Below are 25,586 nucleotides of genomic sequence, written 5' to 3' on the forward strand. Positions count from 1 at the left end.
TAAACAGATAAATAAAATAAAGAAAAAATATATTTTTTACATAAAATAAAAATACATAACAAATATTTTACATAAATAAAAAAATAAAACCTGTTACATTAAAAAATACAAATAAAATAAATGATTAGTTTTTTTACATGAAATAAAAATACATAGTTTTTTTTTTACATAAAATAAAAATACATAAAAAATATGTTCCATAAAATTAATACAAATAAAACAATGTTACATAAATTTCTACGTTAAAAATATGTTAAATAAAATAAAAATTAAAAAAAGTTACATAAAATAAAAATACATTAAAAATATGTTACGTAAAATAAAAATAAATACAAAGGTTACATAAAATAAAAATACATTAAAAATATGTTACATAAAATGAAAATAAATAAAAAATACATTTAAAGTTTGTAACATAAATAAAGTTACCTCAAATAAAATACATTAAAAATATGTTACATAAAATAAAAAAATGATTGAAAAATGTTACATACAAAATACATAAAAACAATGTTACATAAAATAAAAATAAGTAAATAAATATTATATAAAATAAAAATACATTAAAATATGTTACTTAAATAAAAAATAAAACAAATGTTGCATAAAAAATACATAAATAAATGTTACATAAAACAGAAATATATTAAATTTTTTTATATAAGATAAAAATACATAAAAATATGTACCATAAATTAAAATAATTCAAAAAATGTTACATAAAATTATACATAACAAATATGTTACGTAAAATAAAAAATAAAAAATGTTACATGAAAAAATACATTAAAAATATGTTACGTAAAATAAAAATAAATACAAAGGTTACATAAAATAAAAATACATTAAAAATATGTTACATAAAATGAAAAGAAATAAAAAATACATTTAAAGTTTGTAACATAAATAAAGTTACCTCAAATAAAATACATTAAAAATATGTTACATAAAATAAAAAAATGATTGAAAAATGTTACATACAAAATACATAAAAACAATGTTACATAAAATAAAAATAAGTAAATAAATATTACATAAAATAAAAATACATTAAAATATGTTACTTAAATAAAAAATAAAACAAATGTTGCATAAAAAATACATAAATAAATGTTACATAAAACAGAAATATATTAAATTTTTTTATATAAGATAAAAATACATAAAAATATGTACCATAAATTAAAATAATTCAAAAAATGTTACATAAAATTATACATAACAAATATGTTACGTAAAATAAAAAATAAAAAATGTTACATGAAAAAATACATTAAAAATATTTCACATAAAATAAAAATAAATTAAAAAATGTTCCATAAAAAAAAATACATAGTTTTTTTACATAAAGTAAAAATCCATAAAAATACGGGCCAAGCGGTGTGCAGCTTTAGCGGTCGCGGAGGCAAAAACTCGGACATGGGAAGAGTTCGGGGAAGCCATGGAAAACGACTTCCGGACGGCTTCGAAGCGATTCTGGACCACCATACGGCGCCTCAGGAAGGGGAAGCAGTGCACTATCAACACCGTGTATGGTGCGGATGGTGTTCTGCTGACTCCGACTGCGGATGTTGTGGATTGGTGGAGGGAATACTTCGAAGACCTCCTCAATCCCACCAACACGTCTTTCTTTGAGGAAGCGGTGCCTGGGGAATCTGTAGTGGACTCTCCTATTTCTGGGGCTGAGGTTGCTGAGGTAGTTAAAAAGCTCCTCGGCGGCAAGGCCCCGGGGGTGGATGAGATCCGCCCGGAGTTCCTTAAGGCTCTGGATGCTGTGGGGCTGTCTTGGTTGACAAGACTCTGCAGCATCGCGTGGACATCGGGGGCGGTACCTCTGGATTGGCAGACCGGGGTGGTGGTCCCTCTCTTTAAGAAGGGGGACCGGAGGGTGTGTTCCAACTATCGTGGGATCACACTCCTCAGCCTTCCCGGTAAGGTTTATTCAGGTGTACTGGAGAGGAGGCTTCGCCGGATAGTCGGACCTCGGATTCAGGAGGAACAGTGTGGTTTTCGTCCTGGTCGTGGAACTGTGGACCAGCTCTATACTCTCGGCAGGGTTCTTGAGGGTGCATGGGAGTTTGCCCAACCAGTCTACATGTGCTTTGTGGACTTGGAGAAGGCATTCGACCGTGTCCCTCGGGAAGTCCTGTGGGGAGTGCTCAGAGAGTATGGGGTATCGGACTGTCTTATTGTGGCAGTCCGCTCCCTGTATGATCAGTGTCAGAGCTTGGTCCGCATTGCTGGCAGTAAGTCGGACACGTTTCCAGTGAAGGTTGGACTCCGCCAAGGCTGTCCTTTGTCACCGATTCTGTTCATAACTTTTATGGACAGAATTTCTAGGCGCAGTCAAGGCGTTGAGGGGTTCCGGTTTGGTGGCCACGGGATTAGGTCTCTGCGTTTTGCAGATGATGTAGTCCTGATGGCTTCATCTGGCCGGGATCTTCAGCTCTCACTGGATCGGTTCGCAGCCGAGTGTGAAGCGACCGGAATGAGAATCAGCACCTCCAAGTCCGAGTCCATGGTTCTCGCCCGGAAAAGGGTGGAGTGCCATCTCCGGGTTGGGGAGGAGACCCTGCCCCAAGTGGAGGAGTTCAAGTACCTAGGAGTCTTGTTCACGAGTGGGGGAAGAGTGGATCGTGAGATCGACAGGCGGATCGGTGCGGCGTCTTCAGTAATGCGGACGTTGTATCGATCCGTTGTGGTGAAGAAGGAGCTGAGCCGGAAGGCAAAGCTCTCAATTTACCGGTCGATCTACGTTCCCATCCTCACCTATGGTCATGAGCTTTGGGTCATGACCGAAAGGATAAGATCACGGGTACAAGCGGCCGAAATGAGTTTCCTCCGCCGGGTGGCGGGGCTCTCCCTTAGAGATAGGGTGAGAAGCTCTGCCATCCGGGAGGAGCTCAACGTAAAGCCGCTGCTCCTCCACATCGAGAGGAGCCAGATGAGGTGGTTCGGGCATCTGGTCAGGATGCCACCCGAACGCCTCCCTAGGGATGTGTTTAGGGCACGTCCAGCTGGTAGGAGGCCACGGGGAAGACCCAGGACACGTTGGAAAGACTATGTCTCCCGGCTGGCCTGGGAACGCCTCGGGATCCCCCGGGAAGAGCTAGACGAAGTGGCTGGAGATAGGGAAGTCTGGGCTTCCCTGCTTAGGCTGCTGCCCCCGCGACCCGACCTCGGATAAGCGGAAGATGATGGATGGATGGATGGAAAAATCCATAAAAATATGTTCCATAAAATTAAAACGAATAAAAAAAGTTACATAAATTATACATTAAAAATATGTTACATAAAATAATAAAAAAAAATGTTACATAAAATAGAAATACATTAAATATATGTTACATAAAATAAAAATAAATAAAAGTTACATGAAATGAAAATACATAAAAAATATTGTACAAAACATAAAAATAAATTAAAAATGGTACATAAAAATACATTAAAATAAGTTACATAAATTAAAAATAAAGAAAAAAACTTACATAAAACAAAAATACATTAAAATATGGTACATAAAATTTAAAAAAATAAAGATGTTACATACAAAATACAAACAAAATATTTTACATAAAATAAAAATAAGTAGATAAATGTTATATAAAATAAAAAATACACTAAGAATATGTTACATAAAATAAAAAAAATATTTTTTTTTTTGCATAAAATAAAAATACATTAAAAATATGTTATATAAGATACAAATACATAAACATTTTTTATCCATCCATCAGTTTTCTACTGCTTGTCCCTTTTGGGGTTGCGGGGGGTGCTGGAGCCTATTTCAACTGCATTCGCTCTTATAAAATGAAAATACATTAAAATATGTTATATAAAGTAAAAATACAAAAAACAAATGGTACATAAAATAAAAATACATCAAAATTAATAAATATATTACATTAAATAAATAAAAGAAAAAACAGTCTGTCCGTGGTTGTCAAACTTTTTCCACAGAGTACCACCTTGGAAAAAACCTGGCTCTCCAAGTACCAGCATAATAGCCAACATAAAACTACAGTAGCATAGTAGACTTAAGTATTCATCCAAAACAATGCGGAGGTTTTTTTTAACTAGCATATTCAATATTTGTGGCCACTGTTTGTCACATCACACACAGTTTGAACAGTATCACAGTGTTTGAATATAGGGACATAAAACACTGTACTTTAATCAAGTGGTTATTCACGTACTACGAGTGGTACACTTACTAGAGTTTGAGAACCACCGGTTGTAAAAAAAAAGAGGGAGCTCAGTGAAAGTTCCACGTAACTCCACATTAAATGACAAAGCCCGACATAGCGAGACCACTGACCCGTCCCCGTGCACTCTGCAGGGGGCGCCACGGAGCGCGACCATGGCGTCGTACGACCAGCTGGCCCACCAGGTGGCGGCGCTGCGCAAGGAGAACTCCCACCTGCGGAGGGAGCTGGAGGACAACTCCAACCATCTCTCCAAGCTGGAGACAGAGACTTTCGGCATGAAGGTGACCTCTGACCCTTTGTCGCCGTCCACTCGGTGAGAAGTGAACGTGTAAAACGAGCCCTAGCTGAATTTGTCCCGTTGTCATGGCATCCACACAGGAAGTGCTCAGGCAGCTGCAGTGTAAACTGGAGCAGGAGGCGGGGACTCTGGCGTCGTCGGGCCGCAGTGACGTGCTGCACCAACTCAAAGGTTAGACACGTTTTCGATGACGATGATGATGTCGATGTCGATGATGATGACGGTGAGTCATGTGACGCAGAGCTGCACATGGACCTGACCAACTACTACGAGCTGAAGCATCAAGCTCATCAGGCTCATAACTTCCGGCTGCTGGCTGACAGTCTGGGCGGGGCGGGGCCGCCCGGGGCCGAGCGAGAAGACCGCTTGGCTCTTCCCCCGCCGTCCTGCCCCTCCTCCGCCTCGGCGGTGGCGGGCCGCGCCAAAGCCTCGTGTCGCGGCGGGGACGTCGCCGGCGTCCTGTTGCCTCACCACTTCCTGGACGGAGCGCCGCCCAAGACGGCGGTCATCAGCGGGGCAGACGGGCGGCTCAGCGACCACCACGTGGAGGAGCTGTACAAGGAGAGGTGAGTGCCCGCCACTAGAGGGCAGCACCTGTGTCTTTTCTCAAGCTGAGCGCTAACGTTCCGCGGCAGGAACCAGCTGTTGGGGGAAATCGACCACGAGGAGCGGGAGCGCTGCTGGTACTTCAGCCAGCTGGAGGCGCTGTCCCAGAAACTGACCCACTTGCCTCGCATCGACACGGTACACACACACACACACACACACACACACACACACACACACACACACACACACACACTCGTATTTCTTACCTTCTTGAGACCTCCGAAAAATGCCTACCTCTTTAGAACCACCCTTTCTAGATATATAAAGATTTGTATTTTCAACAATAATAATATATATGTATATATATATACATACTATACAAATATAAAAAAGCTTTTAGTTCATTATTTAATTGTTTTTATTTATTATTTACTTCAATTTATTACAGTATGTCTCTATATAAATTTATTTTTATTTTTATTAATTTTGGCCAAAGAGGGCGCATCTCAATTTCTTACACACACTTGTTATTTCATATGTTGACCAGAGGGGGAGCACTTTTATGCAGATGACAAATTTCACCACACTGAGTGTGTGTGTGACAGCCATTGGTACTTTAACCTTAACTTCAACTTTCTACACACACTTGTTATTTCATATGTTGACCAGAGGGGGAGCACTTTTAAAAGCGACACAGTCAATTTGAAAAATCCCTCCTTTTTGGGACCACCCTCATCCTGAACAACATTAATAATATATACATACTATGCAAATATAAAAAAGGTAAGCCTTTTATGTAATACTTTTTTTTACTCAAATTTTTAAAATCTTCATTATTTACTTCAAGTTACTACAGTATGTCTCTATTTACATATTTATTTATTTTTTTAGAATTAATTTTAGCTAAATGAGGCGCATTTCAATTTCTTACACACTCTTGTTATTTCATATGTTGACCAGAGGGGGAGCACTTTTAAAAGCGACACACAGTCAATTTGAAAAATCCCTCCTTTTTGGCACCACCCTCATCCTGAACAACATTAATAATATATACATACTATGCAAATATAAAAAAGGTAAGCCTTTTGTGTAATACTTTTTTTTACTCATATTTTTTAAATCTTCATTATTTACTTCAAGTTACTACAGTATGTCTCTATATACATATTTATTTATTTGTTTAGAATTAATTTTAGCTAAATGAGGCGCATTTCAATTTCTTACACACACTTGTTATTTCATATGTTGACCAGAGGGGGAGCAGTTTTAAAAGCGACACACAGTCAATTTAAAAAATTCTTCCTTTTTGGGACCACCCTCATTTTGATAGATGTCACCACAAATGAGACATTCTCTATTAGATGCAATGTTATTGGGACCATGATTTATGTCCTCACTTGTTCACAACTCCTCATATGGAAGATACTTTTCCTTCTTCATGTCTCAAGAATGGTAAAAATACAAGAACACACACACACACACACGTACGACATATGTAGTATGTGCATGCCACTGACTTTTGACCCGTGGTGCAGTTCTCCCTGCAGATGGATCTGATCCGCCAGCAGCTGGAGTTCGAGGTCCAGCAGGTGCGCTCGGTCATGGAGGAACGCTTCGGGACCAGCGAGGAGATGATCCAACGCACTCAGGTGACGTAACAACATGCCGAGTCGGCGCAACACAACAACATCTGGACGGGTGTGTGTGTGTGTTGCAGATGCGTGTTGCTCGTCTGGAGCAGCTGGAGAAAGAACTGCAGGAGACCCGAGGGAGTCAGGAGAGCCAGCTGCAGGTCTGTCTCACACACACACACACACACACACACACACACACACACACACACACACACACACACACACACACACACACACACACACACACACACAGGTTCTCATGTGGAATGGGGACCAAGTTTTTGATCAGTACTTGTGGGGACCACCCTTTCTACAGGTTGTAAAGGCTTAAAAAAAAACAAGGTAAAATGGCCACTGCTCTGTTAGCTCACACACGTCTTTAAATCTTTGGATTGATGAAGTAATGTGCTGATCATACTTACTGGGGACCCTGGGGAAAAAGAGTTAATATGGTGCAGAATGGATCTGAATATCATTTGAAAAGGTTCAAGGACCTTTTTTTTTGGTCCCCATACCGTCAGAGGTCCCCGAAATGTGTGTAAACAGAGCGATGTCCCCATTAAGTCTGAATTGCACGAACGCACACACACACACACACACACACACACTTACATACTGGTTATCATTTGGAAGGGGGACCAAGTTTTTGATCATCACTTGTGGGTACCACCATTTCTACAGGTTGTGAAGGCATAAAAAAATGAGGTAAAATGGCCACTGCCCAGTTAGCTCATACACATCTTTAAATCTCTGGATTGATGAAGTAATGTGCTGATCATTCCTACTGGAGACTCTGGGGGAAAAGAGTTAATATGGTGCAGAATGGATCTGACTATCATTTAAAATGGTTCCCCTTTAGGGGACCTTTTTTTTTTGGTCCCCATACAGTCAGATGTCCCCTAAATGTGTGTAAACAGAGTGATGTCCCCATTATGTCTGAATTGCCCAAACATGTACACACACTTACATACTGGTTATCATTTGGAAGGGGGACCAAGTTTTTGATCATCACTTGTGGGGACCACTCTTTCTACAGGTTGTGAAGGCATACAAAAATGAGTTAAAATGGCCACTGCCCAGTTAGCTCATACACGTCTTTAAATCTCTGGATTGATGAAGTAATGTGCTGATCATTCCTACTGGGGACCCTGGGGGAAAAGAGTTAATATGGTGCAGAATGGATCTGACTATCATTTAAAATGGTTCCCCTTTAGGGGACCTTTTTTTTTTTGGTCCCCATACAGTCAGATGTCCCCTAAATGTGTGTAAACAGAGTGATGTCCCCATTATGTCTGAATTGCCCAAACATGTACACACACTTACATACTGGTTATCATTTGGAAGGGGGACCAAGTTTTTGATCATCACTTGTGGGTACCACCATTTCTACAGGTTGTGAAGGCATAAAAAAAATGAGGTAAAATGGCCACTGCCCAGTTAGCTCATACACGTCTTTAAATCTCTGGATTGATGAAGTAATGTGCTGATCATTCTTACTGGGGACCCTGGGGTAAAAGAGTTAATATGGTGCAGAATGGATCTGACTATCATTTAAAATGGTTCCCCTTTAGAAGAAGAAGAAAATCAAACTCCACTGTACATGTACACGGCTCTCTTATACGGCTCATCTGGGCCAAAAGCAAAGAAACAGCTACAAGGAGGAAAGAAGCACAGAATAAAATTTGGTGATGAATTAAAGTGTGAGGGGGCTGTATAGCTCGGTTGGTAGAGTGGCCGTGCCAGCAACTTGAGGGTTGCAGGTTCGATTCCCGCTTCCGCCATCCTAGTTACTGCCGTTGTGTCCTTGGGCAAGACACTTTACCCACCTGCTCCCAGTGCCACCCACACTGGTTTAAATGTAACTTAGATATTGGGGTTCACTATGTAAAGCGCTTTGAGTCACTAGAGAAAAAGCGCTATATAAATATATTTCACTTCAATTCACATCTTTTTTTTTGGTTCCCATACCGTCAGAAGTCCCCTAAATATGTGTAAACAGAGTGATGTCCCCATTAAGCCTGAATTGCCCGAACACACACACACACACACACACACACACACACACACACACACACACACACACACACGCCCTGGGAGGTGAGGGGAGCAGTGTGCGGCAGTGGTGCCGCGCCTGGGAATCATTTATGGTGATTTAACCCCAGATTCCAACCCTCGATGCTGAGTGCCAAGCAGGGAGGTAACGGGTCCCATTTTTATAGCCTCTGTTATGACTCGGCGGGGGTTTGAACTCACAACCTACCGATCTTAGGGCGGAGACTCTAACCACAAGGCCACTGAGCAGGTTTATTGTGCAGCAGCAATCTCAGAAACACAGCACACGCGTCAACAGCAGTCAATCAAACATCAGGGCAGAAGGTGTAGAATGTATGTAAGGGTATGTATAAAAAAGGTCTAGAACACAGGTGTCAAACTCAAGGCCCGCGGTCCAGATCTGGCCCTCCACGCCATTTTATAAGGCCTGGAAATAATATGTGTCCATACCATATATTTTACAGTAAAAAAAAAACTAAGCTGCCATTTTTTTCTATAAAAAGCAGAGGTAAAATCCACAGATTTTTTTTTTACTGTTTGTTCAAAAAAAAGTTAAATATTTTAAGTTCATAGGCAAATTCATTAATTATTTACTGTTACAAACGGCCTTTGAATAGCAGCCATTTCTGCGTTGTGGCCCTCAATGAAAACCAGTTTGACACCCGTGGTCTAGAAGGTCTGCGCGTAAGCGATGTATAAACGTTGTATAAGAACGTGTAGAAAGAGGTGTAGAAGGCGTGTTCACAGGTGTAGAAGAAGGTGGATAAGATGGTACATAAGAAGGTGTATAAAAGGTACAGTCATGGTCAAAAGTTTAAATACACTTGTAAAGAACATAATGTCATGGCTGTCTTGAGTTCCCAATCATTTCTACAACTCTCATTTTTTTGTGATGTAGTGATTGGAGCACATACTTGTTGCTCACAAAAAACATTCTTGAAGTTTGGTTCTTTTTATGAATTTATTATGGCTCTACTGAAAAAGTATACATACAGCAATGTTAATATTTGCTTACATGTCCCTTGGCAAGTTTCACCGCAATAAGGCACTTTTGGTAGCCATCCACAAGCTTCTGCTTCCATTTTTGACCACTCCTCTTGACAAAAATGGTGCAGTTCAGCTAAATGTGTTGCTTTTCTGACACGGACTTGTTTCTTCAGCATTGTCCACAAGTCAGGACTTTGGGAAGGCAGTTCTAAAACCTTTATTCTAGCCTGATTTAGCCATTCCTTTACCACTTTTGATGTGTGTTTGGGGTCGTTGTCCTGTTGGAACACCCAACTGCGCCAAAGACCCAACCTCCGATCTGATGATTTTAGCTTGTCCTGACGAATTTGGAGGTAATCCTTCTTTTTGATTGTCCCATTTAAAGTACCGGTTCCATTGGCAGCAAAACAGGCCCACAGCATAATACTACCACCACCATGCTTGACGGTAGGGATGGTGTTCCTGGGATTAAAAGCCTTACCTTTTCACCGCCAAACATATTGCTGGGTATTGTGGCCAACCAGCTCAATTTCTGTTTCATTTGACATAACATGGACAAAGATAACATTCTGGAGGAAGGTTCTGGGGTCAGATAACATGAAAAGGTGTACAGTCGATGGTACGTAGAAGGTGTGTAAAAGGTATATAAGGTGTACAGTAGATGGTATATAAGAAGGTGTATAAAAGGTATACAAGGTGTACAGTAGATGGTACTTAGGAAGGTGTGTAAAAGGTATATAAGGTGTACAGTAGATGGTACATAAGAAGGTGTGTAAAAGGTATATATGGTGTACAGTAGATGGTACATAAGAAGGTGTATAAAAGGTATATAAGGTGTACAGTAGATGGTATATAAGAAGGTGTATAAAAGGTATACAAGGTGTACAGTAGATGGTACTTAGGAAGGTGTGTAAAAGGTATATATGGTGTACAGTAGATGGTACATAAGGTGTATAAAAGGTATGTAAGGTGTAGAGTAGATGGTACATAAGAAGGTGTATAAAAGGTATATAACGTGTATAGTAGATGGTACATAAGAAGGTGTTTTAAAAGTATATAAGGGGTACAGTAGAAGGTACATAAGAAGGTGTATAAAAGGTATATAAGGTGTACAGTAGATGGTACATAAGAAGGTGTTTTAAAAGTATATAAGGTGTACAGTAGAAGGTACATAAGAAGGTGTATAAAAGGTATATAAGGTGTACAGTAGATGGTACATAAGAAGGTGTATTAAAAGTATATAAGGTGTACAGTAGAAGGTACATAAGAAGGTGTATAAAAGGTATATAAGGTGTACAGTAGAAGGTACATAAGAAGGTGTAGAAAAGGTATATAAGGTGTACAGTAGATGGTACATAAGGTGTATAAAAGGTATATAAGGTGTACAGTAGATGGTACTTAGGAAGGTGTGTAAAAGGTATACAAAGTGTACAGTAGATGGTACATAAAAAGGTGTATAAAAGGTTTACAAGGTGTACAGTAGATGGTACTTTGGAAGGTGTGTAAAAGGTACATAAGGTGTACAGTAGATGGTACATAAGGCGTATAAAAGGCATGTAAGGTGTACAGTAGAAGGTACATAAGAAGGTGTATAAAGCTATATAAGGTGTACAGTAGATGGTACATAAGAAGGTGTATTAAAAGTATATAAGGTGTACAGTAGATGGTACATAAGAAGGTGTATTAAAAGTATATAAGGTGTACAGTAGAAGGTACATAAGAAGGTGTATAAAAGGTATGTAAGGTGTACAGTAGATGGTACATAAGAAGGTGTATTAAAAGTATTCAAGGTGTACAGTAGATGGTACATAAGAAGGTGTATTAAAAGTATATAAGGTGTACAGTAGAAGGTACATAAGAAGGTGTATAAAAGGTATATAAGGTGTACAGTAGATGGTACATAAGGTGTATAAAAGGTATGTAAGGTGTACAGTAGATGGTACTTAGGAAGATGTGTAAAAGGTATATAAGGTGTACAGTAGATGGTACATAAGAAGGTGTATAAAAGGTATATAAGGTGTACAGTAGATGGTACATAAGAAGGTGTGTAAAAGGTATATAAGGTGTACAGTAGATGGTACATAAGAAGGTGTATAAAAGGTATATATAAGGTGTACAGTAGATGGTATATAAGAAGGTGTATTAAAAGTATATAAGGTGTACAGTAGAAGGTACATAAGAAGGTGTATAAAAGGTATATAAGGTGTACAGTAGATGGTACATAAGAAGGTGTATTAAAAGTATATAAGGTGTACAGTAGAAGGTACATAAGAAGGTGTATAAAAGGTATATAAGGTGTACAGTAGATGGTACATAAGGTGTATTAAAAGTATATAAGGTGTACAGTAGATGGTACATAAGAAGGTGTATTAAAAGTATATAAGGTGTACAGTAGAAGGTACATAAGAAGGTGTATAAAAGGTATATAAGGTGTACAGTAGATGGTACATAAGAAGGTGTATAAAAGGTATATAAGGTGTACAGTAGATGGTACATAAGAAGGTGTTTTAAAAGTATATAAGGTGTACAGTAGAAGGTACATAAGAAGGTGTATAAAAGGTATATAAGGTGTACAGTAGATGGTACATAAGGTGTATTAAAAGTATATAAGGTGTACAGTAGAAGGTACATAAGAAGGTGTATAAAAGGTATATAAGGTGTACAGTAGATGGTACATAAGAAGGTGTATAAAAGGTATGTGAGGTGTACAGTAGATGGTACATAAGGCGTATAAAAGGCATGTAAGGTGTACAGTAGAAGGTACATAAGAAGGTGTAGAAAAGGTATATAAGGTGTACAGTAGATGGTACATAAGAAGGTGTATTAAAAGTATATAAGGTGTACAGTAGAAGGTACATAAGGTGTATAAAAGGTATATAAGGTGTACATGTAGATGGTACTTAGGAAGGTGCGTAAAAGGTATACAAAGTGTACAGTAGATGGTACATAAAAAGGTGTATGAAAGGTATACAAGGTGTACAGTAGATGGTACTTTGGAAGGTGTGTAAAAGGTACATAAGGTGTACAGTAGATGGTACATAAGGCGTATAAAAGGCATGTAAGGTGTACAGTAGAAGGTACATAAGAAGGTGTATAAAATGTATATAAGGTGTACAGTAGATGGTACATAAGAAGGTGAATAAATGGTATATAAGGTGTACAGTAGATGGTACATAAGAAGGTGTATAAAAGGTATATAAGATGTACAGTAGATGGTACATAAGAAGGTGTATAAAAGGTATATAAGGTGTACAGTATATGGTACTTAAGAAGGTGTGTAATGTATATAAGGTGTACAGTAGATGGTACTTAGGAAGGTGTGTAAAAGGTATATAAGGTGTACAGTAGAAGGTACATAAGGTGTATAAAATGTATATAAGGTGTACAGTAGATGGTACATAAGAAGGTGTATAAAAGGTATATAAGGTGTACAGTAGATGGTGCATAAGAAGGTGTATAAAATGTATGTAAGGTGTACAGTAGATTGTACATAAGAAGGTGTATAAAAGGTATGTAAGGTGTACAGTAGATGGTACATAAGAAGGTGTATAAAAGGTATATAAGGTGTACAGTAGATGGTACTTAGGAGGGTGTGTAACAGGTATATAAGGTGTGCAGTAGATTGCACATAAGAAGGTGTACAAAAGGTATGTAAGGTGTACAGTAGATGGTACATAAGGTGTATAAAAGGTATGTAACGTGTACAGTAGATGGTACTTAGGAAGGTGTGTAACAGGTATATAAGGTGTACAGTAGATGGTACATAAGAAGGTGTATAAAAGTTATATAAGGTGCACAGTAGATGGTACTTAGGAAGGTGTGTAAAAGGTATATAAGGTGTACAGTAAATGGTACTTAGGAAGGTGTGTAAAAGGTATATAAGGTGTACAGTAGACGGTACATAAGGTGTATAAAAGGTATATAAGGTGTACAGTAGATGGTACATAAGAAGGTGTATTAAAAGTATATAAGGTGTACAGTAGAAGGTACATAAGAAGATGTATAAAAGGTATATAAGGTGTACAGTAGATGGTACATAAGAAGGTGTATTAAAAGTATATAAGGTTTACAGTAGATGGTACATAAGAAGGTGTATTAAAAGTATATAAGGTGTACAGTAGAAGGTACATAAGAAGGTGTATAAAAGGTATATAAGGTGTACAGTAGATGGTACATAAGAAGGTGTATAAAAGGTATATAAGGTGTACAGTAGATGGTACATAAGAAGGTGTTTTAAAAGTATATAAGGTGTACAGTAGAAGGTACATAAGAAGGTGTACAAAAGGTATATAAGGTGTACAGTAGATGGTACATAAGGTGTATTAAAAGTATATAAGGTGTACAGTAGAAGGTACATAAGAAGGTGTATAAAAGGTATATAAGGTGTACAGTAGATGGTACATAAGAAGGTGTATAAAAGGTATGTAAGGTGTACAGTAGAAGGTACATAAGAAGGTGTAGAAAAGATATATAAGGTGTACAATAGATGGTACATAAGAAGGTGTATGATGGTACATAAGAAGGTGTATTAAAAGTATATAAGGTGTACAGTAGAAGGTACATAAGAAGGTGTATAAAAGGTATATAAGGTGTACAGTAGATGGTACATAAAAAGTTGTATAAAAGTTATATAAGGTGTACAGTAGATGGTACTTAGGAAGGTGTGTAAAAGGTATATAAGGTGTACAGTTGATGGTACATAAGGTGTATAAAAAGGTGTATAAGGTGTACAGTAGATAGTACATAATAAGGTGTATAAAAAGTATATAAGGTGTACAGTAGATGGTACTTAGGAAGGTGTGTAAAAGGTATATAAGGTGTACAGTAGATGGTACATAAGAAGGTGTATAAAAGGTATATAAGGTTTACAGTAGAAGGTACATAAGAAGGTGTATAAAAGGTATATAAGGTGTACAGTAGATGGTACATAAGAAGGTGTATAAAAGGTATATAAGGTGTACAGTAGATGGTACATAAGAAGGTGTATAAAAGGTAGTAAGGTGTACAGTAGATGGTACATAAGGTGTATAAAAGGTATGTAACGTGTACAGAAGATGGTACATAAGACGGTGTATAAAAGGTATATAAGGTTTACAGTAGACGGTACATAAGAAGGTTTATAAAAGGTATGTAAGGTTTACAGTAGATGGTACATAAGGTGTATAAAAGGTATGTAACATGTACAGTAGATGGTACATAAGAAGGTGTATAAAAGTTATATAAGGTGTACAGTAGATGGTACATAAAAAGTTGTATAAAAGTTGTATAAGGTGTACAGTAGATGGTACTTAGGAAGGTGTGTAAAAGGTATATAAGGTGTACAGTTGATGGTACATAAGGTGTATAAAAAGGTGTATAAGGTGTACAGTAGATAGTACATAATAAGGTGTATAAAAAGTATATAAGGTGTACAGTAGATGGTACTTAGGAAGGTGTGTAAAAGGTATATAAGGTGTACAGTAGATGGTACATAAGAAGGTGTATAAAAGGTATATAAGGTTTACAGTAGAAGGTACATAAGAAGGTGTATAAAAGGTATATAAGGTGTACAGTACATGGTACATGAGAAGGTGTATACAGGGTATATAAGGTGTACAGTAGATGGTACATAAGAAGGTGTATACAGGGTATGTAAGATGTACATTAGATGGTACATAGGGTGTATAAAATGTCTACAAGGTGTATAAAATGTCTACAAGGTGTACAGTAGATGGTACATAAGAATGTGTATAAGGTACATAAGAAGGTCAGTGCAGAAGACGTTCCCAGTCCAGTTCCACCTGACAAAGTGAGACAGAGCCGTGGTAAGCCCACACCCAGAAGGCGGGGTAGAGGGCTTCTGTGAAGGTGGAGGTGAAGGTGTGGATGTGGACCATGGTTTCTTTGGAGACACAATAGAAGGACAAAGAGCCTGCGGGCCAGTCCAGGTACACGCCCACTCTGTGGGTGAAAGGTCGCGGTGTGCACTGTGCCACTCTCCTGTTGTCGTGGCACGCCAGGTAACTTCCCGCGGAACATTCCACACTCCAGGAGCGTGGGTTGTGGCCCAGCAGGCAGCGGGCCACGTCCCCGTCCCGAGAGATGTTGTTGTAGGCCACGCCCACATCGGCGCCGCCGCTCCACTGCACCTCCCAGTACGCCGCATCCAGCAGACCCTCGCGACACAGAAGCTGAGGACAGTGCAGGAAGCGGTCCGAGTGCTGACCGGGTCTCTGGTCCGACCAGACCCGGGTCGCCTTCCGGTTACACTCGCTGAGTCGCAGCTCGGCGTTGGCCGTGTTGGGGTCAAAGGTCAAATAACAGGCAACTGGACGAGGTAGAGAAGTGTCATCAGAGTGTGTTTGTGTGTTTTTGGATTTTTACCCTTCTTGAGACATGAAGAAGGAAAAGTATCTTCCATATGAGGAGATGTGAACAAGTCATGACATAAATCATGGTCCCAATAACATTGCATCTAATAGACAATGTCTCAAAATGAGGGTGGTCCCAAAAAGTAGGGAATTTTTTAAAGTGACTGTGAGTCGCTTTTAAAAGTGCTCCCCCTCTGGTCAACATATGAAATAACAAGCGTGTAAGAAATTGAAATGCGCCCCCTTTGGCCAAAATTAATGAAAATAAATAAATAAATATGTATATAGAGACATACTGTAATAACTTGTAGTAAATAAAAAAAACTAACCCAAAAAATAAATGAACTAAAAGCAGTCTCTTTCTCACAATGTGTCGACTTTTTTCTTATAAAATTGGGAACGATTTCTCATATTCCTTCTGCTTCTGTTTTCTCTTAAAATTATTACTTTTTTATGTAAAATTATTACTTTTAAAAGCAAAATTTTATAAGGAATCTTTAAAATGCTGGCAATATTAGAATATTAATTGGAATTTTACTTAGCAAAATTATGACAAAAGTCATCATTTCACTATGTTACTATTTTACAAGAACAACAAAATTGGCAATATTGTGATAGAAGTTTGAATTTTACTCAGTAACAGTCACAATTTTACAAGAACAGCTAAAATTTGGGGCAATTATATGAAAAGAGTCGTCATTTTACTCGACAAGAGTCACAATTTTATAAGAAAACTTTAAAATTTTGGCAACATTATAATAATAATCAGAATTTTACTTGACAAAAGTCATAATTTTACCTGAAAAAATGTCACAATTTTAGAAGAACAACAACAAAATTGGCAATATTGTGATACGACTCAGAATTTTATATGACAAATGTCACCATTTTAAATTAAAAAGCAATAATTTTACATAAAAAAAGTGATAATTTTATGAGAAAATAGAAGCAGAATGAATAGGAGAAATTGTTCCCAATTTTATAAGAAAAAAGTCGACACGTGAGAAAAAGACTGCTTTTAGTTAATTAATTAATTTATTTAGTTTTTATTTACTTCAAGTTATTACAGTATGTCTCTATATACATATTTATTTATTTCTATCTATTATGATAGACGTTGGAATTTTACTCAATAATAGTGGCAATTTTACAAGAACAGCTCAAATTTGGGGCATTTTTACTCGACAAAAGGTGTTGATACGAGTCAGAATTTTTATGACATATGTCACATATGTCCTAAAAAATTCTGACTGGTATCACAATATTGCCAATTTTTTTGTTGTTCTTGTAAAATAGTGACATTTTTTCAGGTAAAATGATGACTTCTGTCATCATTTTGCCAAGTAAAATTCCGATTATTATTATAATATTGCCAACATTTTCAAGTTTTCTCATGAAAATTGTGACATTAGTCGAGTAAAATGTCGACTCTTTTCATAAAATTGCCCCAAATTTGAGCTGTTCTTGTAAAATTGCCACTGTAATTGAGTAAAATGTCAATTTCTATCATAATAGTTAGAAATAATTAAATATGTGTATGGAGACATACTGTAATAACTTGAAGTAAAAAAAACTAAAAAAATAGATAAATAAATGAACTACAAGCAGACTTTTTCTCACAATGTGTCGACTTTTTTCCTATAAAATTGGGAACAATTTCTCATATTCCTTCTGCTTATATTTTCTCGTAAAATTATCACTTTTTTATGTACAATTATTACTTTTAATGCAAATTGGTGTCATTTGTCATATAAAATTCTGACTTGTATCACAATATTGCCAATTTTGTTGTTGTTCTTGTAAAATAGTGACATTTTCTCGTGTAAAATGAATGACTTTTGTCATCATTTTGCCTAATAAAATTCCGATTATTATTATAATTCATCCATCCATCCATTTCCTACCGCTTATCCCTTTTGGGGTCGTGGGGGTCGTTGGAGCCTATCTCGGCTGCGTTTCGTCCGGAAGGCACGGTACGTCCTGGACAAGTCGCCACCTCATCGCAGTATTATTATAATATTGTCAAAATTTTAAATTTTCTTATAAAATTGTGACTTTTGTCGAGTAAAATGATGACTCTTTTCATGAAATTGCCCCAAATTTTAGCTGTTCTTGTAAAATTGTGACTGTTATTGAGTAAAATTCCAACTTCTGTCACAATATTGCCATTTTTTTCTTCTTGTAAAACAGTGACATTTTTTCACGTAAAATTATGACTTTTGTCATAATTTTGCTAAGTAAAATTCAGATTTTTATTATACTATTGCCAAAATTTTAAAAATTTCTTATAAAATTGTAACTTTGGTCGAGTAAAATGACGACTCTTTTCATAAAATTGCCCTAAACTTTAGCTGTTCTTGTAAAATTGTGACTGTTATTGAGTAAAATTACAACTTCTATCACAATATTGCCAATTTTGTTGTTCTTGTAAAATAGTGAATTTTTTTCAGGTAAAAAGATGACTTTTGAAATAATTTTGCCAAGTAATATTCTGATCAATATTCTAATATTGTCAACATTTTAAGGATTTCTTACAAAATTGTGACTTTTGTCGAGTAAAATGACGACTCTTTTCATAAAATAACCCCAGATTTGAGTCGTTCTTGTAAAATTGTGACTCTTGTTGAGTAAAATTACAACTTCTATCACACTATTACCAATTATTTTGTTCTTGTAAAATGGTGAAATTTTTTCAGGTAAAATTATAACTTTTGTCATAATTTTGCCAAGTAAAATTCCGATTAATATTCTAACATTTTTAAAATTTCTTATAAAATTTTGACTTTTGTCGAGTAAAATGACGACTCTTTTCATAAAATAACCCCAAATTTGAGTCGTTCTTGTAAAATTGTGACTCTTGTTGAGTAAAATTACAACTTCTATCACACTATTGCCAATTATTTTGTTCTTGTAAAATGGTGAAATTTTTTCAGGTAAAATTATGACTTTTGTCATAATTTTGCCAAGTAAAATTCTGATTAATATTCTAACATTTTTAAAATTTCTTATAAAATTGTGACTTTTGTCGAGTAAAATTACAACTTCTATCACACTATTGCCAATTATTTGGTTCTTGTAAAATGGTGAAATTTTTTCAGGTAAAATTATGACTTTTGTCATAATTTTGCCAAGTAAAATTCCGATTAATATTCTAACATTTTTAAAATTTCTTATAAAATTGTGACTTTTGTCGAGTAAAATGACGACTCTTTTCATGAAATTTCCCCAAATTTTAGCTGTTCTTGTAAAATTGCGACTGTTGTTGAGTAAAATTCCAACTTCTGTCGTAACATCGCACAAATGTTAAAGTTAAAAAGTTAAAGTACCAATGATTGTCACACACACACTAGATGTGGCGAAATTATTCTCTGCATTTGACCCATCACCCTTGATCAACCCCTGGGAGGTGAGGGCAGCAGTGAGCAGCAGCGGTGGCCGCGCCCAGGAATCACTTTTGGCGATTTAACCCCCAATTCCAACCCTTGATGCTGAGTGCCAAGCAGGGAGGTAATGGGTTCCATTTTTATAGTCTTTGGTATGAGTCGGCTGGGGTTTGAACTCACAACCTAGCGGTCTCAGGGAGGAAACTCCAACCTCTAGGCCACTAAGTAGGTTATAATACTGCCAAAATGTTTTTCTTGTGAAATCATGACCTTTTGCATAGTATATATGTATATATTATGAATTATTATTGTCCAAATCTTTATATATCTAGAAAGGGTGGTCATTTTTTTCAGAGGTCCCAAAAAGGTCAGAAATACAAAAGTGTGTGTGTTCTTACAGTTTTTGACAGAGGCTCCGTCCAGCGGCTGCCTGTCCAAGGTCAAAGTTGTTAGTCTACCAGGTCACCTCTCGGACATTTCCTGTCTTCACTCACCTGGCGCCGTCACGCCAACGCATGCGTACCAGAAAGTCCGAAGGAAGACTCTGTGATGGTCCTTCTTCTTCTTCATGGTGGTCTCCTGCAGAGTCTGAAGAAGAAGCGTTAAGCCACGCCTACTTGACGACAACACCCGCTCGGTGTCGAAGGTCGACCTCCTTACCTGGCAACGAGGCACTGCTGCTCGATGTCGTCTCCCGCAAGACATCGTTGTTGTCCCTGGTGTCCGTTTTTTTCCGTCTTGGTTTCAAAATAGCCCTCTTTGCGTCTTCCTGGACCTTCAGCTCTTCAGACCTTTGGTTCTGGTCTTCTCCGGGTTCTTCTTCTGCGCTCTCTTTTATGTCGGTGCTTGCATTGTCAGTAACCCTGAAGACACTGGAAATGTCCTCTCTGAACTGGTTCAAGTCCTCCTTCAGCAGACTGAGGGTGCTTGTGTTTTCTGGGTCCTCCAGAGTCGACCTGGAGTCCTTGAAGGCGTTCAACATATTCTCTTTGAAGTGATTCAGGTCTGCCCTGAAAATCCGCATTGGACTCGAGGTTCTTGTTGTCCTCTGACCCTCCTGGTCCTTGGAGCGCTCTTGTCTTTCTGCTTTCCTCGAGTCCATATGCGGGTCTGTGTACCACGCATGGACCGGCTGGTCCTCAGGGAGACTCCTTTACGCTTCCTTCCCGTTGAGAGGAAGTGACATCATCATGACGCAAAAATGAACGAATGTTTTCTCTGTAGTTCTTACTCACCAAACTGAGCCAGACTTCAGACTCTGCTAGTCCTCGCACTGTTCTGTCTGTTTTTTTTGTCGTGAATCTCAGCTCATTTCTGGTTCAACTCGTTTGTCTTCATTTCTGAAACTGTGCAGCTCATTGGCTCACCACGGTCACATGACCACACACACACACACACACACACACACACATTCTTGTATTTCGTACATTCTTGGGACCTCTCCGAAAAATGCCTACCTCTTTAGGACCACCCTTTCTAGATACATAAAGATTTGGATTTAACAACAATAATAATATATACATACTATGCCAATATAAAAAAAAGGTAACCTTTTAGTTTTTTTGTTTGTATTTTGTTTTTAATCTTCATTATTTACTTCAAGTTATTACAGTATGTCTCTATATACATATTTATTAATTTTTTTTAAATAAATTTTGGCCGAAGGGGCGCATTTCAATTTCTTACACACACTCGTTATTGCATATGTTGACCAGAGGGGGAGCAGTTTTAAAAGCGACACACAGTCAATTGCAAAAATTCTTTTTTTTTTGGGTCCACCCTTATTTTTATTTCCCCACCAGGGGTGCAAATGAGACATTCTCTATTACAAACCCCGTTTCCATATGAGTTGGGAAATTGTGTTAGATGTAAATATAAACAGAATACAATGATTTGCAAATCATTTTCAACCCATAATCAATTGAATATGCTACAAAGACAACATATTTGATGTTGAAACTGATAAACATGTTTTTTTTGTTGGAAATAATCATTAACTTTAGAATTTGATGCCAGCAACACGTGACAAAGAAGTTGGGAAAGGTGGCGATAAAGACTGATAAAGTTGAGGAATGCTCATCAAACACTTATTTGGAACATCCCACAGGTGTGCGGGCTATTTGGGAACAGGTGGGTGCCATGATTGGGTATAAAAGCAGCTTCCATGAAATGCTAAGTAATTCACAAACAAGGATGGGGCGAGGGTCACCAACTTGTAAGCAAATTGTCGAACAGTTTTAGAACAACATTTCTCAACGAGCTATTGCAAGGAATTTAGGAATTTTACCATCTACGGTCCGAAAAATCATCAAAAGGTTCAGAGAATATAGAGAAATCACTGCACGTAAGCGATGATATTACGGACCATTGATCCCTCAGGCAGTACTGCATCGAAAACCAACATCAGTGTGTAAAGGATATCACCTCATGGGCTCAGGAACACTTCATAAAAACACTGTCAGTAACTACAGTTGGTCGCTACATCTGTAAGTGCAAGTTAAAACTCTACTATGCAAAGCGAAAGCCATTTACCAACAACACCCAGGGACGCCGCCGGCTTCGCTGGGCCCGAGCTCATTTAAGATGGACTGATGCAAAGTGGCAAAATGTTCTTTGGTCTGACGAGTCCACATTTCAGATTATATTTGGAAACTGTGGACGTGGTGTTCTCCGGAACCAAGAGGAAAATAGCCATTCGGATTGTTATAGGCGCACAGTTCATAAGTCAGCATTTGTGATGGTATGGGGGTGTATTAGTGCCCAAGGCATGGGTAACTTACACATCTGTGAAGGCACCATTAATGCACAATGGTCCATACAGGTTTTGGAGCAACATATGTTGTCATCCAAGCAACGTAATCATGGACGCCCCTGCTTATTTCAGCAAAACAATGCCAAGCTACGTGTTACAACAGTGTGGCTTCGTAGTAAAAGAGTGCGAGTACTTTCCTGGCCCGCCTGCAGTCCAGACCTGTCTCCCATGGAAAATGTGTGGCGCATTACGAAGCGTAAAATATGACAAGACCCCGGACTGTTGAACAACTTAAGCTGTACATCAAGCAAGAACGGTAAATAATTCCACTTTCAAAGCTTCAACAATTAGTTTCCTCACTTCCCAAACGTTTATTGAGTGTTGTTAAAAGAAAAGGTGATGTAACACAGTGGTGAACATGCCCTTTCCCAACTACTTTGGCACGTGTTGCAGCCATGAAATTATAAGTTATTATTTGCAAAAAAAAATTAAGTTTATGAGTTTGAACATTAAATATCTTGTCTTTGTAGTGAAAAGGATTTGCAAATCATTGTATTCTGTTTATATTTACATCTAACACAATTTTCCAACTCATATGGAAACGGGGTTTGTAGATTCAATGGTTTTCTGTATTGGGACCATGATTTATGTCTTAACTTGTTCACACCTCCTCATATGGAAGGTACTTTACCTTGTTGATGTCTCAAGAAGGGTAGAAATACAAGAACACACAGTAAGTCTACAATACGGTCTCTTCATTGGGTATTTATTTGACCAAAGCGTTCCTAATATGCTGGCCACCTACATGATAGGGTCCTGCGCCTCCTCCTCCTGACTCGAGCCGGTCGCCATGGAGATGAGCCGGGCAGCCATTGGCTGGCTGTCAGCCGGCTGCACAGTTGGCGCAGCGCTTGGTAGAATGTTAACGAGCTGAAGAGGACACGAGGTCACGTCCGCGTTAGCCAGTCTGCCACTTCCTGTTCCTGCTGCAGTCCAGAATGCAGCGTGTCAAAGGTCATCTGCGTCGTCCGCAAGTGACCTCTTTGACCTTTCGGTATAATACTGTAAAATATCCCTCTATGTCCATCTTTCATCCAAGACACACACACATTGCACATCACAGCCAAGATGTTGCCGTGGTGACGGATGTCGGGTTTGTGGGTCTGTATTTGTGTTTATAGTGGAACAATTTTACTTTAAAAAAACATTTGTTTATTGAGTTTTAATGGCAAGTACATGTTACACAAATGTAATTACATATCAAATGTTCTCCCCCAAAACAAGAGATCCACAAAAAACAAACCCCGTTTCCAAATGAGTTGGGAAATTGTGTTAGATGTAAATATAAACGGAATACAATGATTTGCAAGTCCTTTTCACTACAAAGACAACATATTTGATGTTCAAACTCATAAACTTTATTTTTTTTTGCAAATAATAAATAACTTAGAATCTCATGGCTGCAACACGTGCCAAAGTAGTTGGGAAAAGGCATGCTCACCACGGTGTTACATCACCTTTTCTTTGAACAACACTCAATAAACGTTTGGGAACTGAGGAAACTAATTGTTGAAACTTTGAAAGTGGAATTCTTTCCAATTCTTGTTTTATGTAGAGCTTCAGTCGTTCAACAGTCCGGGGTCTCCGCTGTCGTATTTTACGCTCCATAATGCGCCACACATTTTCCATGGGAGACATGTCTGGACTGCAGGCGGGACAGGAAAGTACTCGCACTCTTTTTTTTACAAAGCAACGCTGTTGTAACACGTGGCTTGGCATTGTCTTGCTGAAATAAGCAGGGGTGTCAATGATAATGCTGCTTGGATGACAAAATATGTTGCTCTAAAACCTGTATGGACCATTCAGCATTAATGGTGCCTTCACAGATGTGTAAGTTACCCATGCCTTGGGCACTAATACACCTCCATACCATCACAGATGCTGGCTTTTGAACTTTGCGCCTATAACAATCCGGATGGTTATTTTCCTCTTTGTTCCAGAGGGTACCACGTCCAGAGTTTCCAAATATAATTTGAAATGTGGACTTGTCAGACCACAGAACACTTTTCGACTTTGCATCAGTCCATTTTAGATGAGCTCTGGCCCAGCAAAGCAGGTGGCGTTTCTGGGTGTTGTTGATAAATGAGCTTTGCTTTGCACAGTAGAGTTTTAACTTGCACTTACAGATGTAGCGACCAACTGTAGTTACTGACAGTGGTTTAATGAAGTGTTCCTGAGCCCATGTGGTGATATCCTTTAGACACTGATGTCTGTTTTTGATGCAGTACCGCCTGAGGGATCAGCGGTCCGTAATATCATCGCTTACGTGCAGTGATTTCTCGAGATTCTCTGAACCTTTTGATGATTTTACGGCCCGTAGATGGTAAAATCCCTAAATGTTGTTCTAAAACTGTTCGACAATTTGCTTACAAATTGGTGACTCTCGCCCCATCCTTGTTTGTGAATTACTTAGCATTTCATGGAAGCTGTTTTTATACCAAATCATGGCACCCACCTGTTCCCAATTAGCCTGCACACCTGCGGGATGTTCCAAATACGTGTTTGATGAGCATTCCTCAACTTTATCAGTATTTATTGCCACCTTTCCCAACTTCTTTGTCAAGTGTTGCTGGCATCAAATTCTAAAGTTAATGATTATTTGCACAAAAAAAAAAATGTTTATCAGTTAGAACATCAAATATGTTGTCTTTGTAGCATATTCAACTGAATATGGGTTGAAAATGATTTGCGAATAATTGTATTCCGTTTATATTTACATCTAACACAATTTACCAACTCATGGGCTTCACGGTGGCAGAGGGGTTAGTGCGTCTGCCTCACAATACAAAGTTCCTGCAGTCCTGGGTTCAAATCCAGGCTCGGGAACTTTCTGTGTGGAGTTTGCATGTTCTCCCCGTGAATGCGTGGGTTCCCTCCGGGTACTCTGGCTTCCTCCCACTTCCAAAGACATGCACCTGGGGATAGGCCCCTCCCACTTCCAAAGACATGCACCTGGGGATAGGTTGATTGGCAACACTAAATTGGCCCTAATGTTTGAATGTGAGTGTGAATGTTGTCCGTCTATCTGTGTTGGCCCTGTGATGAGGTGGTGACTTTTCCAGGGTGTACCCCGCCTTCCGCCCGATTGTAGCAGAGATAGGCGCCAGCACCCCCCGCGACACTAAAAGGGAATAAGCGGTAGAAATGGATGGATGGATGTGGAAATGGGGTTTGTAGATGATCTCGGAGCCAGAGAAGCCGGCGGAGTTTCTGGATGTTGTTGATAAATGGCTTTCGCTTTGCATAGTAGAGCTTTAACTTGCACTTACAGATGTAGCGACAAACTGTATTTAGTGACAGTGGTTTTCTGAAG

The 25,586-nt window shown here is 38.3% G+C and overlaps 2 protein-coding genes across 3 annotated transcripts in view; one reads left to right on the forward strand and one right to left on the reverse strand.

Moving 5' to 3' along the window:
- Positions 1–3,797: 3,797 nt before the first annotated feature.
- LOC133543946 (adenomatous polyposis coli protein 2-like) overlaps positions 3,798–25,586 on the forward strand; it is a 32,053-nt gene continuing 10,264 nt past the window's right edge. The window contains exons 1-6 of the mRNA XM_061888882.1: positions 3,798–4,489; positions 4,587–4,677; positions 4,748–5,072; positions 5,142–5,250; positions 6,591–6,704; positions 6,773–6,847. Of these exons, the coding sequence (XP_061744866.1) occupies positions 4,361–4,489; positions 4,587–4,677; positions 4,748–5,072; positions 5,142–5,250; positions 6,591–6,704; positions 6,773–6,847 (843 nt within the window). The 5' untranslated portion in view covers positions 3,798–4,360. The remainder of the gene's footprint in view (positions 4,490–4,586; positions 4,678–4,747; positions 5,073–5,141; positions 5,251–6,590; positions 6,705–6,772; positions 6,848–25,586) is intronic.
- Positions 8,980–20,746, reverse strand: LOC133543947 (tripartite motif-containing protein 16-like protein). 2 transcript variants are annotated; one of them, XM_061888884.1, is made up of 5 exons: positions 20,697–20,746; positions 20,122–20,623; positions 19,956–20,049; positions 19,860–19,891; positions 8,980–16,035 (listed from the first exon to the last, which is right to left on the reverse strand). In XM_061888884.1, the coding sequence occupies exons 2-5, from the start codon at positions 20,561–20,563 to the stop codon at positions 15,476–15,478; spliced, it is 1,128 nt and encodes a 375-aa protein (XP_061744868.1). In that variant the 5' UTR covers positions 20,564–20,623; positions 20,697–20,746; the 3' UTR covers positions 8,980–15,475. The 2 variants fall into 2 exon arrangements, with proteins under 2 accessions (XP_061744868.1, XP_061744867.1); XM_061888883.1 differs by having other exon boundaries at positions 20,122–20,738.

This window comes from Nerophis ophidion, linkage group LG26 (assembly GCF_033978795.1).
Source record: "Nerophis ophidion isolate RoL-2023_Sa linkage group LG26, RoL_Noph_v1.0, whole genome shotgun sequence".
In the NCBI taxonomy this organism is placed as follows: domain Eukaryota; kingdom Metazoa; phylum Chordata; class Actinopteri; order Syngnathiformes; family Syngnathidae; genus Nerophis; species Nerophis ophidion.